Here is an 18,556-nt window from a genome sequence, read left to right as displayed (position 1 = left end):
GTCACAGGCAGGAGTCCAATCAAAAGGTACATGCAAGTGATTGAGGGGTTGAGCAACGGGGGCAACCTGGGGCAAATTCTTCAAGTAATAAGTAACCTTGGCCAAAAACACCTGGAGTTCAGGTAAGTCTTTGGGATGAGGAAGGTCCTCAATGGCCACGACATTACGACCTGAAGGGTGAATGCCATCTTAGCTAAGCCAGTGGCCTAAGTATTCCACCTCCGGTTGAAAAAAACCAACACTTGTCCAGCCCGCAGCATAAACCAGGAGACTGCAGAGTTTGAAGTAAGGTGCTGAGGTTTTGCAAATGTTATAGAGAGAATAATTGTTGATTTTTGAGACTTTATCTTAATAGATCATGAATTTTCAGTATATGATATGCGGGAACGCCTGGTGACCAAGATGTCATCCAGATAATTGACACAGGCAGGGATAGGTTGTGTAAGCTATTCCAGGAATCGTTGGAAAATGGTCGGCGCCAAAGAGACACCAATGGGAAGGCGCTTGTACTTATACAATCAGAAAGGTGTGTTGATAACCATAATGTTCTGAGATTCGGTATCCAAGGGCAACTGCTGGTATGCCTCGGCCAGGTCGATCTTGGAAAAATATTCTCCCCTGGCAAGCTTGGCAAGAAGGTCTTCCTGTCAGGGAATGGGGTAAGTGTCAATAAGGGACTGAGCATTGACTGTAGCGCCGAAGTCCCCACACAGCCAAGGGGACCCATTGGGTTTCCATATGACCACCAGTGGTGTCGCCCATGCACTGTAAGTTTCAGGCTCCAGCACGCCAGTGGCCTGGAGCCGATCAAGTTCCTGCTTGACTGCAGGCTGGAAGGGGCTGGGCTTGGAAAAAGCGAGGCTGTGCATCCAGCCCTAGGGTGATGTGCGCCTGAAAGCTGGAAGCAAATCCGAGATCCGGTGCAAACAACGACACAAAAGCGGAGCACAGATCGTCCAAGTCCTGAAAGGGAACAGCTGTGGAAACGACCGTCGGAAATTGAAAAGCCAAACAGTTGAAACTCATCAAGGCCAATCATATTCGTAGCCGACAGATGGTCGACGACAAAGGGGGTAAGGAGCCGGGGAACACGCAGGTACGTCGCCTGGACAACGAACTGCCCACGACCGGGAATGAAACTGTCTCTGTAGGCGGCCAAACGGCGAGGGCGAGAGGGAGGCGACAACGCAGGATATCCCAACTGGGTATATGTCGCCACAGTAATCAGGGAGATGGTGGCCCCAGTGTCGAGCTGAAAACTGGCATCCTTCGCGAAAATGCGGAGCGTGAGGTTATTCTTCCACACTGATGGGTCATCCTGTGGGATGACTGATTGCAGAGCATGGACTGTATCTTGAGGCCCTGGAAGGGCAGGATTGGAGCTAGTTAAAGCGACTACGACAAACCGATCAGATGTGGCCCTCCTTGTTACACAGCGCGCACTTTTTCCAACGGTGGGGACAATTAGCCTGCGAATGTGCAGTAAAGCACCGTGGGCATGATGGAAGTGGGCCATTCGACCGGCGACGAGGGGCGACCGAAGGTGCCGATGCCATAGAGACGTCGGACAACGAGGAGTTACGACGGCGCCGGCCTCTGTCGGCCGGGCCACGTCAGCTTTGCAAGGGCGAAACCCGTCGTGACGCCAAGATCGCCGTCACCTGCGGTCGCGCCATAAGACGCTCGTTAGCTGCTTGAGCAATTTCAAAGGAGTGGGCAATGCGGAGAATCACTTTCCAGGAGGGGTTGTTCAGTTTCAACGCCGCAGTACGGACCTCAGGATCGGGAGCCAGCTGAACCAAAACATCCCAGATGAGGGAATCTGCATACGAAGCCTTACACTGATGATTGGTGCATACAAAATCGCATCGATGGCTGAGACCCTGTAAGTCCATGAGCCACGAACGATACGATTGACCAGGCTGTTTCTGGTACTGGTGGAACTCCAGCCGAGAGGCGACCACATGGTAGCACTGGGAATAATAGTTTGTCAGCAAAAGGCAGCTCTCCTGGAAAGAGAGAGCCACAGGATCCGACAACGGTGCCAACTTGCGGAGAAGAAAGATCCGGGGAGGCCCAAGACAAAAACAACGACCGTTGCAAGGAGTCTTCCATGACTTGAAAAGCAGTGACATGTTGTTTCAGCCGACGTAAGTAGGTTTCCCAGCCCTCGTTAGCGTCATTAAAGGGTGGAAACGACGGCGGACGTGGGAAAGCATCGGACACCCAAAGACTCTGAAGCTGTCGTGGTAATGCATCCCGGGCATCGACTATGTCCGTTAGCAACTGCAGCGACTTTTGTAAGATGTCTAACTGGAGCTGCTGCTGCTGCATGAGCTGCTGCTGTTGCTCCAGCAGACAGACCAACTTCGCTTCCATACCAACAACGACCACCTTTTACCTCGTCATCAAAATGTTGTAACGGCGACCGGAACAGTCGCAGGGTTGAAGTGACGGAAAATGCGGCGGGACCCGCGGAGCGGCCCGCGAACAACACAACGGGAGAGGACGAACACGATCAACGAAGGACCTTACGACAACAAGAAGAACAAGACGACAGCGTCAAGAAAACCTAACTAAACAACGACGTCCACTCGTAAACAAAACACGAAAGTAAATACGCTGTCTAAGATGAGGCGTTGTGTCCAGAGATGTACGCAATGTTAGACTGGCTGGCTGAGCTTTTTTTTTTTTTTTTTTTACTTTATTGTTATTTAGACACCTGAACAATCAGGTAGGCTGGCAGCAGCACAATACGCCGCTCTTCAGCCGAAGAGAGTACAATGAGAGAAAGAGAAGAGACATCACTTAGAAAAACGGCGGGTAAAAACAGTAGACATGTGAACATAAAAACACAAGAAGCCGTTCACACTCGATGACAATCCACACTACGAACTGTTGACACGACGCACAAACACTGAAGAAGACGATGGCACTGGTGAACGATGGAGTGTGACGGTGAACACTGAACACTATACATGACGGCACACACGATACACTGATGGCGGTGATCTCCGGCGCGCGAATGTCCACTGAGCGTGTGCGAGTCCGGGGACCTGCCAAGAGAGGAGGAGGACGAAGGGGAGTGGGAGAGCGAAAGGGGAGAGCAGAGATGCCACGGGCAGGGGAGTTTGGGGGGGAGGAAGGAAGGGGGAGAGGAAGACCGGGGGAAGAGGGGGGAGGGAGGGGACGGGGAAATGGAAAAAGAAGGGAAGAGAAAAGAAGGGAGGGAGGGTGCCGAAAGGAAAGGACACCGGAAGGGGGGGGCGGGGCAGGGTCAAAGTTGATAGGAGGGGTAGTTGGAGGGGACGAGGACATCATCAGGGAGAGGGAGCCGGCGGAAGCCACCTTGGGAGAGGGTAAGGAGGGTGGACAGATGGAGACCGGGCGGGACGTAGGAATACAGGCGCGGCAGCGGGCGGGGGTGGGAGAGGATCGGGGACTGGCTGAGCGAGAGGCAGGCGCTTAAGTACTCTATCGAGGACGCCGCTATTGGCCGGTGCAACCACGTGTTCCACTGTGGCGCCCTCACGCTAAATGCGGGCCAGGGGGCGAGCGCCGCCACAGCTTACGGCGCGATGGTGCAGAGACCTCTAGGGGTCTTCGACGTCCATAACGTCTGGTGGGGATTCAAATTCCGCGGTGCACGGTACCAGATATTTTTGGGTACACAAAGCGTTTCCCAACAATTCTAGTAAGTAATCTCAGTGCCTTAGAATGTGTAGACAGAGGTTACCACTTGCAAGCAAGCATGCAGTTATAAATGAAGAAGACATAAGGAAAGAGAAGTCCTGGCTGTACTATATCACATTTAATGACGTTTAATATTGTCATATCAGGTAGATTCAATTTTTATTGCTGGCTTTAATGCAGTCTACTGTCAAGACAGTTACTTGCGAAAAATACTGAAGGAGGCTACAGAGAGGATTCTGTAACCAGAGACTGTTCATTGTTTCTCCTGGCTAGATTCCTCTCAGCTGCTAAACACAGCTCTAGCCCAGCAGGGATGCTATTTGGGTTCCACCATGCCAGTACCCTGTTCTTCACTACGGGGAGCGTCGTTCCATTACAAACGAAACAGACGAAGAGCACTGGTCCTTGCACCATTGTAGCTAGATGTACATAATACACTAACTGCGCTATCCCTTGAGCCTGGTGGAACCCAATTCTAATAATAATTCCTATTCCACTTAAAATAACGGCCTTAACTGACATAAAAAGACATTCCTTCTTTGAGGCAAATTTAGTGTTGTCAACAATTTTGAGTTGCCGCAATGAATACCGAGTACGTAGGTACATGTATCCAACCAGGCCTTGAAAAACCAAATTGAAAGCCACTGACATTGAAGTCCCCAGAAGGACTAACACACGACTGTGGATCAGGTAATATTTACTCGTCTTTTCCAAAGCAACAGCTGCCGCACATACTATACTCCACGGTATTAACACATACAACACCTGATGACAGAATAACTTGCTTACTTCAGCAGGTAGCAGGTCGTTTGGAAGCCTGAGATGACGAACACAAGCATACATCTGGTAGCAGAATGAGTTTAGCCAGATACAGCTGAGAAGTGTGAGGGCGCTATCTATCAGCACTGCTGTAGGTAAGTCAGGGAAACCTGCCATACGATACACGACCTCAGAACACAGGATCTGGATTATACACGTGATCTGAAAGGACAAGAGTATCTTTCCAGGCAAGTTACGTAACTGGGGAAGGTACATGTATACTCCGGCAGTCGAAAAACGGAAAATAATGTTTACCATTATAAATGAAATTTCTAAAGGCTTCAAGCTGTCGATTTTGAAATCCTTGTATTTTAAGGTAGCGTTATTTAAACTGTTTTTGTAGTTCAGTGTTTCTTCTGTTAGCTTTTGATGCAGCATGCTGCTAGTACGATCGCTCGATAGAAATTGGAAATAAATGAGCGTACAATTATGGCAATGCTTAAAGGAGGAAAAATCGCGGCACTTCAGCAACAGAATAGCTCTGGAAACAGAGCAGATGGCATCTGTAGCGTTCGATTGCAGACACGATTGATCGTCAGGTCTATCGAAATAGCAACGAGCATCACTCACGGACTGTATCATACTAAATGGGACGCCCTGACAAATGCTGTACGAGTTGACTGCCATCCAGGCCAGCAGACAGAGGTTGACGTTCACCCTCTGCGTGTAGGCCAGGTAGCTGGTCACGGGTATGAGGGGCGACCTCTGCACCACGTCGTCCCACAGCTGCACACGGCACTGCTCGCGCTGCTTAACCGCTTCCAGAGGCAGGTGTTCCAGCGGACATGTGGGGTGGTCCAGGGCGTTCACCAACAGCTGCACGCAGTCAGTGTCCACAGAGAACGTAGCGTTGCTTCTGTCTTCCAGCTGCCACTCCTCATCTGCAAAAATATGACAGCAAGTATGTGGCGCCCATATACTGCAAGTAGCTGGATCCAAGGTCTCCTCTAGATGATAAGATTGGTCGTTGTTTACCTACATTATCCAGGTTCAGTTACTCAGAATTATGTAAGGCGACAAACCAACACAAGTTAAGAGTATTGACAAAGACAGACATCATTGTTAATATGCAAGTCTATTTCATCTACAGGGTCTCCAAAAAGTCCTTGTAAGGCTCTTACTAAAAATGAGGAAGTAAATAGGTTTTATTGATATTCCTGCTTTGAAGATGGCCAAAAAAACAATGTTATCAGAATTATATATTTTTTTTTTTTTCAGCACTGCAGTCTTTGAGTTCGAATCCATGGAGCAACAGATACATTGTACAGGAGAGATTAGTGGCGGAGTTGTGGGTGCATGAACACCTGCATTAGTAAAAACTATGAAAGGCATGATGAGATCGTTTACCACGGTCCACCTCGTAAATCAGCCCCTCCTGATTGAGATAAATGTCCTGTATTTTCAGGCCGTCTCAAAGACAGGTCACGTATTTGAAGCAATAAAAAGTGAGAGGAAACATGTGTCATGTCTCTTAATCAGATGAGCAGTCTCCAATGAAATACGTTTGCAAAAGAGTAGTTCGACTTCAGGCATCTTGCTGAACAATGCACAACCACACTGAAAAAATTTGAATACGAAAGGATTTAGGGCGGTGTTTGTTACGGAATTATCTGACAAAGATATGGAGTAACAATTTGTAGCCTACGGTACTTCGTTGTGACAACTTCTGCCATGCCTCGCTCAGGAGTGTTGCTTACTGATAAATGTGCCATATATAAGAGTTTGCTCAGGAAAAATATTGTTTTCTTGTCTAAGGGAAATACTCATTATCAGCAAGAGTTGGTAAGGAACCCACCTCATCTTATGTGGGCCATGGTGTGATTACAATACCTGTTAGGACCGCATTCTTTTGAAGATTACATGAATGGGAACTTTCATTTCTCTGTACAACGGAAAAGCCCGGTACCTCAGCTCCATGACAATGCAGTCACAGATCGTGTGTGGTTGTAGCAGGAAGGAGCTTGGTTCACGTTTTGTTACTGAGGTGTGTGGGTTCCTTAATCAACAATTTGACCTCGGATTGTGTGCTGTTCTGCAACATTTGAAGCACATTAAACAGGTGACCACTATATCCCAATATTACCACCTCAACAACCCTTGGAAATGGGCATGACAGATTTCAGATCTTACCACGCCAGTAACTCAGTATGATGATTAATTCAGTCCCATGTGGCTCAACGTTAAGAGATCAATGGAAAATTGACGCAAGTGTTGAGGAAGTCTTTCTAAGCAGAATTACAAGGACGATCCACAATAAAGCAAAGGGGACAGCGAGACACATAGATCTCTGTGTAAGGTGTGACCGTCCATATACCGATCTGCTGGGTACGTATTTTTTATATCTAAGTACGTCAATATAGAACATACTCTTTTGACATAACTCTATGGGCATGCTGTACAAAGAAAGAGGATACAGGCTGAATTCTCGTCTTTCTGATATTTCGCTTTCCTCCGTGAACTTAGTGACCCCATCACGCAGCGTAAAGAAAAGTGATGGAGCAGATTTGTCACCAGTTCGTTTCGCTAACGCGAGAATGTTGAGGAAAAGCTGACGATTTAGGGAGTACCTTTACCACAATGCTCATATTCTCCTTGCACCGAATACCACTAATCCATTTTCTATACCCCCGCGACCTCAGGAAATCTCTAGCAGTCGCCTTTCTTTCGGCACTCGCGGTGTCACACACAGGGCGCGCAAAATCTCGGACACCCCTGTGTTATGTCACTTGGCGGAAGCAGCGGCCAGTGCCCCTCGCGGCAGGTAGTGCCTAACAAAGGGACAAACCAGTCTGCCACCCTACTCCAGGCTGCTCAGCGGAACGCGTCAGAGCTTTTAGCAGCTCACTGCAACATCCAGTCTTTACCTGCACATTACGAAGAACTTAGCCTCCTCTTCAACCAACTAAACTACCACGTAATCCTCTTATCCGAAACGTGGTTGAAACCACACATATCCTCTGCATCTATTCATCTCCCAGGGTACACATTTCTTAGGGCAGACAGATCAAAAAAGCGAGGTGGCGGGGTCGGCGCATATATACGAACAGATCTCAAAGCGAAAGTCTTATGTACATCAAATCCTGCTGAGGAAAAAGAGGCTGAATTCATGTTCATTGAAATAAATATACAAAGTCGGAAATTCTTGACTGGCGTCGTGTACAAGCCGCCAAAAATAAGCTCAATGAGTTCCTTCCAGTCGGAATTACATTCACTTCAGTGTCAATACGAACATGTAATCGTAATAGGTGACTTGAACATAGACCTGCTAAGAGACACTCCCTCCGCAATAAACCTAAGAAGACTGTTTAGTTGCAATAGCATGAACATTCTTCCATTACAACCTACACACCATACGGCGCACAGTCATACTCTTATAGACGTAATCGCAACGAAACAGACTGACAAAGTAAGAGATGTTGGTCAAACATCGGCCCCTGGCCTCTCAGCACATGATGTAATATTCCTGGCCTACTCTGTGCAGCCCCCAAGGATCAAATCGCGTTACATAACTTGTAGGAACATGAAACGTATTGACCTTGACGCTCTAACAGCCGATTGCTCAGAGATCTCATGGCATCAAATAATCAGAAAACCCACAATCGACGGCAAACTTAATGAACTTGGTGATAAACTCACTGCCCTCTATGACAAACATGCACCTGTGCGCACAATCCGTGTAAGAAAATCTCCTGCTCCATGGCTGACAGCTGAATTACGTCAAATGATGACTAATAGGGATGCTGCCCACAGGCGTTTCAAGGCAGATCCGAAACCCGAGCGTTTCGAAGAATATAGAAAGCTACGGAACAGAGTGAAACAATGCATTCGCAATGCTAAAATCAGGCACGCTCGCTCCCTTGTATGCAGCGATCTGACGCCCACGACTCTATGGAAGAATCTCCGTAGCTTGGGGGTCGGAAAGGCAAAATCGGAAACTACTTTTCATGTGTCAGCTAACGAATTAAATGAATTCTTCTCTGCACCTCTGAATACCAGCACAGCTGATAATTACCGTCCACAAGAATCTCTAAACAGGATAACTAACAACGATACCTTCCATCTAAAACATGTAACAACAAATACGGCAAGAAAAGCAATAATGAGAATCTCTTCTGATGCAATAGGCAACGACAGTATCGGTATAACCATGATTAAGAATGTTGCCGATATCTTAGTGCCTGTCTTAACTGACATATTTAATTTTTCCCTCGTGAACGGAATATATCCCACTGCATGGAAAAGAAGCCTAATTCGACCCATCCCTAAGATCGAAAACCCGCAACTGCCTAGTGATTACCGACCAATTAGCATACTGCCTGCTGTTTCCAAAGCACTTGAATATATTGTTCATGACCAAATCACTGAACACTTGCATGAATTCAGCCTATATGACAAATTTCAATCCGGTTTCCGTAAACATCACAGCACAAACACTGCTCTAATTAAAGTAACTGATGACCTGAAATATGCCATCGACAATCGAAAGGCAACAATATTGACGCTACTGGACTTCAGCAAAGCTTTTGACACTGTTAACTTTGACATATTGCTCAGAAAAATGCAACAGCTTAATTTCTCTGATAGTGCAATGAGATGGTTTGAAAGCTACTTAAAAGACAGACAGCAATGTGTTGTCTGCGTAAATGAAAAATCTTCCTGGAAACATGTTTCCTCGGGAGTGCCACAAGGATCAGTCTTAGGACCACTTTTGTTTTCTTTATATGTCAACGATATTTCGTCGGTTCTGTCCTCCTGTAAATATCATTTCTATGCCGACGACCTCCAGCTCTACCTAAGCGTCAGACCTGAAGATGTAAACACTGCAATCGCTCAGATGAATGATGATCTGTCTTCAGTACTGACATGGGCGAAAAACCTGGGGCTTAAACTAAATGCAAAAAAGACGCAAGTAATCTTAATAGCCCATCAGAAATTAATAAGTTCAGATTTCCGCGAACGGCTACCTCCTATTCTGCTCGACGGTACACCAATACCATATCAGAAAACAGTGAAGAATTTGGGTGTAACTTTGGATGAGCATCTCAACTGGGCGGAGAATACAGTCGCAGTGTGCCGAAAGACGTCTGCTTGTCTCTATGCTCTCAAAAAGTTTCGGAACATATTTCCACAGGACCTGAAACGCCAGCTCGTGCAAGCACTCGTTCTACCGAACCTCCACTATTGTGATGTGATTCAACAAGGCATGAGTAGTGAAAACAAAAGACGGCTAGAGATAACCATGAATGCCTGTGTGCGTTACACCTGCAACATTCGCCGATACGATCATGTTAGTGCTTCATACTCCGAGCTAGGGTGGCTGCGGCCGGACAAATTGCGTGACTACCACACTCTATGTCTACTCCACCGACTCCTCGTCGCGCAAGCACCCCAGTACCTTGCTTCAGAGATTAAAAACCTGTCATGTCATCATAATCGAAACACGAGGTCACTCTTATTTGGTATCCTAACTGTGCCCACTCACAAAACAAAAACTTTTGCAAACTCCTTCTCAGTTGCCGATGTCCGCCTCTGGAACAAACTGCCCCTTACCTTGCGCAAAATTCAATCTCCTGCTGCTTTTAAGAAGAAGTTGAAGCATTTCCTACTATCATCCTCATAAAGTTCTCCACAAAATTAATGTACAAGGGAAATCCCTTCATCTGTCAAATAGCAAAGCTAGCGTCTCCTATCTTGCTCCTGAGATGCCTTCCTCTTCATCTATCTCTATTAGCCACGCAATATTCTTTTCCTTTATATTTCCTTAATTATGTTTCATCATGTCTCTTTATTCTTCTCCTCCCTTCACCATGAGTCTCCCTCATACTCCCTGCTGCCAGCACTCCTACCTCAAATCTGTCTGTTCAATAATGTCTAATTATAACAGTACTTGTGATCTAAGAATATAAACTCTATATCTATGTATTTTTCCAGGTGTACCTTTCAAATTGTTTATTTCACTTTTTGTACTAGATGTAGTTTAACATGCATACTAAAACATATGAATGTAAAATAAGTAGAATGCCTGGTTAGATGTAAGAGAGGGCCTGATGGCCCTAATCTTGCCAGGTTAAATAAATCAATAAATAAATAAATAAATAAACAATGAACGGTTACTCTTAATATTCTGTTAGCATAAATTCAAAGTCACCCAGAAAAATGTAATTACATCGTCTCACTCGTCTCTTGTGTGATGATAATAATGCAGCAATAAACGCAATTGGGACATATATGCCTCGGCTCCTGAGTGGATGAATGTGGGATAACAACTCCAGAGACTTGGGATTCAGGCATTGCTCTCGAGATTCCTTCAGTCACTTATCACTTCTTTCACCTCTGACACTGCTTTATCGAAATCGAAAATGTTGGAACTGCAGAATTGTTCGGAGACCCAATAATCAACTGTGTCCACAATTATTAACTGGGATAGTTAGTTCAAAAGTAGGAAGACGGCGAGTGACCACAACCTGCAGTAGAACAATGGCTCACAAAGCACTGTGGTGACCAAACCAGGCCTCAGCTTGAGGACAGCTTTATCGACTGCAATCTGAGAAGTCCTGATAGTTGTTTTCCTCGAGCACTATTCATGTTCAGAGTACAAATCAAAGAAGAATGATACTGATACGCTATACATCATCCAATGTATATAGTTCATTGGCATGTTGAGCGCAAATGTAGACCCAGTAAGACGAATAAGTTCCGAAAGAGTCTTATACACAGGCAGATTCTGTGAAAGGCGTAATATACGACTTTGATGTAGACACAACTTTTTTTTTTTTTTACTTACTTCACTCCCACCACATGATTGGGTGGTGGGCAAGCTGCAGACACGTTGCTGCTCTTCAGCCTACCCAGGTTAGAAATGCCTGTATAGTTTTTACGGTTAGAATGAATAAAATGATAGGTTAAAAAAAGGCATAGCGTCTCTAAAAAAACACGTACATTGAAGTTGATGATGGTGCTGTGGTGAGGATAAAGCTAGTGCATCTGGCAAGTCATTGGGGAGTCAATTCCCAATAACTACTATGAGAGCAATACAGCATGAAGCTGGTGTAGGTCAGAAAGGGTGTATATATTTCATGGTGTTGGAGTGGGCTGGGAAGTATGATTGAGAAGCTGATGTGGGTAGAGTGAGGTGTGAGGCAGAGATTACGGTGGTCAGGAGGTTGGAAGCGGGAAGATCTACATATTGAAGAGACATAGACGCTAGTATTATAGCTGGTTGGATGAGTAATTGTCTACATACTGTTCTGGTACAGGAAGAAACAGCCAGTTGACGTTTCGCTGGAATAGGATACAGAAGGGGGGCATTTGGAGGGTAGGTATGACACGTTGGTATAGGCGCAGCAGAAGCCTAAGTATGCAGAGGATAGGCGAGAACAATCTGCTTTTGATCCCCAAGTTTATGGAACGTATACAATTTGTGACAAAGTTTGAGGAACTTCAGAAGAGAGGGCAATCTAATCAGCTGGTAGAGGTTGCGTGTGAGACGCAAAAGATGATACAGAATGCAAAGGTGTTCTAAGACTCTAAGCAATGGTAAAATTTATAGAGTGCTGAGATCGAAGCTCTATTGGTGGAAGTAACACTGGGGCAGTTAAGGCTTTTGGAAAGACGAAGCAAGAAACAAGATTAGGGGTTAACATCCTGTTGATGAAACAGGTATTAGAGACAGAGCATAACCAAGAATTGGGAAGAATGGGGAAGCAGGACAGCTGTGTCCATCCAAAGGAATCGTCGTATCATTCACCTTAAGCTGTGGAGGGACATCACAGAGAAACTAAACTTGGTCGGAAATCAAGTTTGGGGACACCAGCTTACCACAGCATTGCCTCAACCAGTGGGTTTTTCCAAGAACAGAGGATGGTTGAATGATGGAATCCCCACATTGTCGAGTTTGCTGTTTCCTTGATTTGAGTTTGTTGTAGGCTGGGGATGCATGATTATTCCAAGATATGAGAAAGAAAGTGAGAGTCCTCTGCCCATGTCAGCAAAGAGAACTGGAGCAGCAGGTCCGCCGCCTTACTGTAAACGCTTATCTTCCTCCACGTAATTGGGCACTGTTCTCGTATTGTGAGAGAACTGTGACTCTAATTTATCTGTTCAGTATAGGTGTGGATGCGTTAATAGCTTAATATCCACATCTGACACGCATGTTGTTGTGTATGCTTTTAATAAATTTACAAGTAGATAAATGAAACAGTCAATGAACAAAACGCCTTATTGTTTGGAAAGCAATACACTTATCTTTATCTCCTTTTGGCTGTGGCTGTATGAGCATGTGTGGTATTAATTGGGGTTCAAATACTCAGGAACTGCAAAAACACTGAGTGGCATTACAGCGCCAGTCTGCAGATGACGGACACTGAACGTTTACTGCAGCTGGGACAAGTATGTGTCTATTGTTGGCCATCGACTCTCTGTATATGCATGCCTTGTCTAGGCTTGACTGAGTGACGTTACACCAATACTGCACTCTGAAGGCAGAAGTGGAACTTTGTCACTTCTCTGCTGTCATCATGGAACTGTTGATACTCTCATAGACAGGTTGGTCTCTGACAGAACTCGTACCAGGCGCTGGCAGAGCTGGAGAAACTTGTCGTGTGTGGTGCCTCAAAACTACAGGAGTGGCTTACTGTTTCATTCTCATTGGTACCTGGTGATGATGCTTAGGCGTACAGCATCTCTGTGATGATCGATTGACGATTAGCTGCAGGCAATTATCGTGGACACCACAGGTGTCACCTTCAACAGTGTCTCAGGCCCACATAGTCATGATACACTGAGGAGAGGTAATTTAATGTAGAACACTGACGCAAGGCCCGGTGATGAGAAACTTTATGCTTGCATCCCCCCTCCCATTACTGGTGTTAGACCGTCAGCGAGAGAGCACCCTGAGTTCCTGCTACTAAAAAGGCAAGTGCACCATCCGCTTGTTACATATTTTTTACGAGCTTCAAACAGGAGTGACTTATTTTCAGTTATCTGTGTAGTTACTAGTTTATTTTTTGTAATTTCTTGTGTGTTCGAGAGCTTACAGCATTTTATTTCAACAGTTCAGTATACAGTACCGCCGTTGCTATCGACCCTCGTACCATACAGGCTTTTGTTTGTTTGGTTAGAACAACTGAGTGTCAGTTAGACGGTCAGTGAGAGAGCACTTCGATTTCCCACTGCTAATAAGGCGAGGACACCGAGCTTCAAACAGGAGTGACTCCAGTAATGGATAGGAACTGTGATTGTTGTGTACAGATGCGAGCTGAGTTGGCGACTCTTTGCTCATTGCTCCAGGCTGCGTTGGCTTCCATCACACAGCTTGAGGCTGCTGCCAAGGGGCGCCACTGTGGGGGACCAAACGCACGATGCGAGGGACGTTGAGCACGTCTCACGTGTCCTCCGATCGGTCCACTGCTGTGACCACCCTGGGTACTGCCTGCACTGAGGTTGACCCGTAACACATGGTCGAGTGGAAGATCATACCAAAGTCTGGCAGGCAGCGAAAAACATTCCAAGGGGCCGATCGTAGGGCTCCCTGGTTCGTTTGAAGAGCAGGTTTCGGGTGTTATCTCTGGCTGACGATGTCTGGGCATTCACAGAGGGTGGGTTTGCTGGTAGTTGGGGGCTCCAACGTTAGGCGCGTAATGGGGCCCCTTAGGAACATGGCTGCCAAGATGGGGAAGAAAGCCAGTGTGTACTTCGTGTGCATTCCAGGGGGATTCATTTCAGATGTGGAAAGAGTGCTTCCAGATGCCATGAAGAGTACAGGGTGCTCCCATCTGCAGGTGATGGCTCAGGTCGGTAGCAATGAGGTGTGTCGCTTTGGATTGGAGCAGATTCTGTCTGGTTTCGGGCAGCTAGCTGAAATGGTAAAGACTGCCAGTCTTTGCTTCCGAGATTAAGGCAGAGCTCACCATCTGCAGCATCGTTGATAGAACCGACTGTGGTCCTTTGGTACAGAGCCGAGTGGAGGGTCTTAATCAGAAGATCAAGCGGTTCTGTGACTGTGTAGGCTGCAGATTCCTTGACTTGCGTCATTGGGTGGCGGGTTTCCGGTTTCCGCTTAATAGGTCAGGAGTTTACTACACACAGGAGGTGGCTACACGGGTAGCGGGGGCTGTGTGGAAGAGACTGGGCGGTTTCTTAGGTTAGAATGTCGCAGGGGACCACAGAAGGGGCGTTTATCTAAAAGTGAGCAGGTAGAACGCAGTAAGGTAGGTGTAGAAACGATTGGTATTGTAGTTGTAAATTGTCGTAGCTGTGTTGGGGAAAGAACCACAGCTCCAAGCCCTAATAGAAGCACTGAAGCTCAAATAGTTGTAGGTACAGAGAGCTGGCTAAAGCCGGAAATAAGTTCAGCCGAATTGTTTTCAAATGATCTAACAGTGTTTAGCAAAGATAAATTAAATACAGTTGGTGGTGGATTATTTATTGCTGTCAGAGGTAGTTGGCCTTGTAGCGCAATTGAAGTAGATAGCTCATATGAAATAGTATGGGTAAAGGTTATACTTGACAATCAGATTAAACTATTAATTGGATCGTTTTACCGACCCTCCGACTCAGAAGATATAGTTGCTGAACAGTTCACAGAAAACTTTGTAACACCATAACTCTAATGCTGTACTGATCTGTTTTAATTTTGTTTTATTTAATATTATATCGTGGAGTTTCTGTAAAGGTGTTTATTGAATAGATAACACAAAATTGTATACTCCTTTCTTTGTACAAACTTTGATGTCATGGTTTGGCTCTATGCAAAGTAGTGTATCTGTATATTAAATGCTTTGTCCCATTTGGAGGGAACAAAACTTACTGTACATAATTGTAATTTTGTGTGAATAATTTTTTTGTAGACATGTTAATATGTGCAAATGTTCTGTGTTATTCAATGTATTTGGTTGCTGTTATGTAAATTGCTGATCCTCACTTAGGGCTCTTAGTTATTCTGTATGTAAAAGAAGTAGTGTGGTTCCCCTCGGGAACGGAACTGTGTAGCGCGCGCAAATTGTGGTTGGCCTAGGTAGGAAAGGTGGAACTGAGAGTCAGTCGGGGACGAGCTACGAGTCCGTGCACTGCTCGGTAAAAGATGCATATGGTGCTGGTTCCGAGAGAGGTTTTTTTCTGCTACTTTCCAAGGCCTCGGATGGATGGATAAACAGCTGGAATTTGTATCTATCATCGCCACCAAGAAATGACAGAGTCCAGCAATTCTGCCTGCAATTTCACCTACCAACATGCAGTTGCCACCACATTGCTCAATCACTGTAACGTAATACTATAATGATGTACAGTGAAGGATCAGCTTAATGGATGTGTTATTGTGCTCAAATACAAGGTAATTTACATCTGAATTTATGTACCAACCTTGATTCTTCTCCTCATCATAACACCTCTCAGGTTCCTTTCCGTTTGAACTAAAGTGATTACCGAGTGTCCTTACTGAAAGTACGTTAAAACCCAGTTTTCTGTTTAATGCCTCTTGAACATAGTAAAGAGAAAGTTAAAGTTAATGTGTTTAGAGAGTGAGTTAAAATTAATGATGCTTGCTGAAAATAATTTTCCTAGTAAAACTGCTTATTAATGTGTTGTTGCCAACTTCAAATTAAAATTTCTCAAGACTGAGGCTTATAAAGTTTTGCTTAGTAAATGATCACATTACTACCTGTTGTTAATCGTAGAAAGTGAGCCAGTATCTTACATAAATGTTAGTTTTATGTCTCATGGTAGTAAAAGTGGAAAATTGCATAGTAGGAAATTATAGGTTCATAATTATTAAGTGTTTATCTCTCTTGAATGCATATTAACAGTATAAAGACCACTCAGTTTGTATAAGCCCTGAAAGTGATAGTTTTTTTTTTGTATGTGTTATAATTTAGCAAATAGTTTTTGTGCTGCTCCAGTTGTTAGCTTCAATCTCAAAACATATGTGTGTCAGAGTTCATTGCGCTCGCGTGTGGCCAAGTCTTGGTTGTGTTTGTCCGTTATAGTTACTTATACCTACTTTCTTAAACGAGAATGGTAATCATTCTCTTGCCTAGTTAGGCTGGCGACCGTTTTCTTTATCCGTTGAACAGTGCAGATAGGCAAAATTTTGTTTGGTACTGTTCAAATATTTACGTAATTCTGACTTTCATTTCCGATAAGCCACTTCCGTTAGGTACAACACGGTCAACTTAACGAAATTCCTCCCAGAGGGTAACACTGCTCTGTTGCTTTATACCATAATTGCTATAACAAAATAGTTTTGTTTTACAAACTGACTCCTACTTTAGGGTTATGGTGCAGCAGTAGTAGACAGGGAGTGTTATAACTTGAGTCTCATTTCAAATAAGTACTCCGCTCATACAGTTATAGTCTGTGGTGACATCAATCTACCCTCGATAAGCTGGAAAAATTATACGATTAAAGCCGGCGGCAGGCATAAAACGTCATTCGAAATTGTACTGAATGCATTCTCAGAAAATTATTTTGAACAATTAGTTCATGAGCCCACTCGAGGCGTAAATGGTTGCGACAGCATACTTGACCTTTCAGCAACACCTACAACCATCAAAAAGAAACGCAAAGTATATCTATTTGAAAAAGCTGATAAAAATGCTCTTAACGCATTTTTAAGAGACAGTCTTCACTCCTTCAGATCTGATCATGTAAGTGTAGAAAAGTCATGGAATGTTTTCAAAGTGATAGTATCGACAGGAATTGAGAGATATAAACCACATATTTAATAAGTGATTGTACTGATCCCCCATGGTACACAATACGGGTTTGATCGTCGTTGCAGAAGTAACGAAAAAAGCATGCCAAATTTAAAAGAACGCAAAATCTTCAACACGTGCAAAGTTTTACCGAAGTTTGAAATATAGCGCATACTTCAGTGCGAGATGCATTTAATAATTTCCACAACGAAATTCTGTCTCGAAATCTGGCAGAAAACCCATAGAGATTCTGGTCATATATAAAGCACACCACCGGTAAGACGCAATCAGTACCTTCACTGCGCGATAACAACGGTGAAGTCACTGATGACAGTGCCACTAAAGCAGAGTTATTAAACACGGTTTTCCGAAACTCTTTCAACAAAGAAGACGAAGTAAATATTCCTGAATTCCAATCACGAACAACTGCCAAGATGAGAAACATAGAAATAGATATCCTCGGTATAACAAAGCAGCTTAAAGGCGATGCCTCCGATCCAGATTGTATACCAGTCAAGTTCCTCTCAGAGTATGGTGATAAAATAGCTCCATATTTAGCAACTATATACAACCACTCTCTCACAGAAAGATCCGTACCTAAAGACTGGAAAATTGCTCAAGTCACACCAATATCCAAAAAGGGAAGTAGGCGTAATCCGCTGAATTACAGGCCTATATCACTAATGTTGATTTGCAGTAGGGTTTTGGAACATATACTGTATTCGAACATTATGAAGTACCACGAAGAAAACGATTTATTGAAACATAGCACGGATACAGAAAATGTCGTTCTTGTGAAACACAACTAGCTCTTTATACTCATGAAATAATGAATGCTATCGACAGGGGATGTCAAATTAATTCCATATTTTTAGATTTCCAGAAGGCTTTCGACACCGTTCCTCACAAGCGTTTTCTAACCAAACTGCGTGCCTACGGAGTATCGCCTCAGTTTTGCGACTGGATTCGTGATTTCCTCTCAGAAAGGTCACAGTTCGTAGTAAAAGACGGAAAGTCATCGATTAAAACAGAAGTAACATCCGGCGTTCCCCAAGGAAGTGTTATAGGCCCTCTGTTGTTCCTGATCAATATAGATAGATCAATATAGATCAGGAACAACGACTTAGGAGACAATCTGAGTAGCCGTCTTAGACTGTTTGCAGACGATGCTGTCATTTACCATCTTGTAAAGTTATCAGGTGATCAAAACGACTTGCAAAACGAATTAGATAAGATATCTGTATAGTGCGAAAAGTGGCAATTGACCCTGAATAAAGAAAAGTGTGAAGTTATTCACACGAGTACTAAAAGAAATCAGCTAAATTTCGATTACGCGATAACTCACACAAATCTGA

The 18,556-nt window shown here is 44.5% G+C and overlaps 1 protein-coding gene across 1 annotated transcript in view; it reads right to left on the bottom strand.

The window, feature by feature from the left end:
* Positions 1-3,208: 3,208 nt before the first annotated feature.
* LOC126212880 (uncharacterized) overlaps positions 3,209-18,556 on the bottom strand; it is an 86,475-nt gene continuing 71,127 nt past the window's right edge. The window contains exon 7 of the mRNA XM_049940381.1: positions 3,209-5,393. Within this exon, the coding sequence (XP_049796338.1) occupies positions 3,916-5,393 (1,478 nt within the window). The 3' untranslated portion in view covers positions 3,209-3,915. The remainder of the gene's footprint in view (positions 5,394-18,556) is intronic.

This window comes from Schistocerca nitens, chromosome 11 (assembly GCF_023898315.1).
Source record: "Schistocerca nitens isolate TAMUIC-IGC-003100 chromosome 11, iqSchNite1.1, whole genome shotgun sequence".
Taxonomy (NCBI): domain Eukaryota; kingdom Metazoa; phylum Arthropoda; class Insecta; order Orthoptera; family Acrididae; genus Schistocerca; species Schistocerca nitens.
The sequence above is the reverse complement of the archived record's forward strand: the minus strand, read 5'-3'. Positions and strand labels throughout refer to the sequence as shown.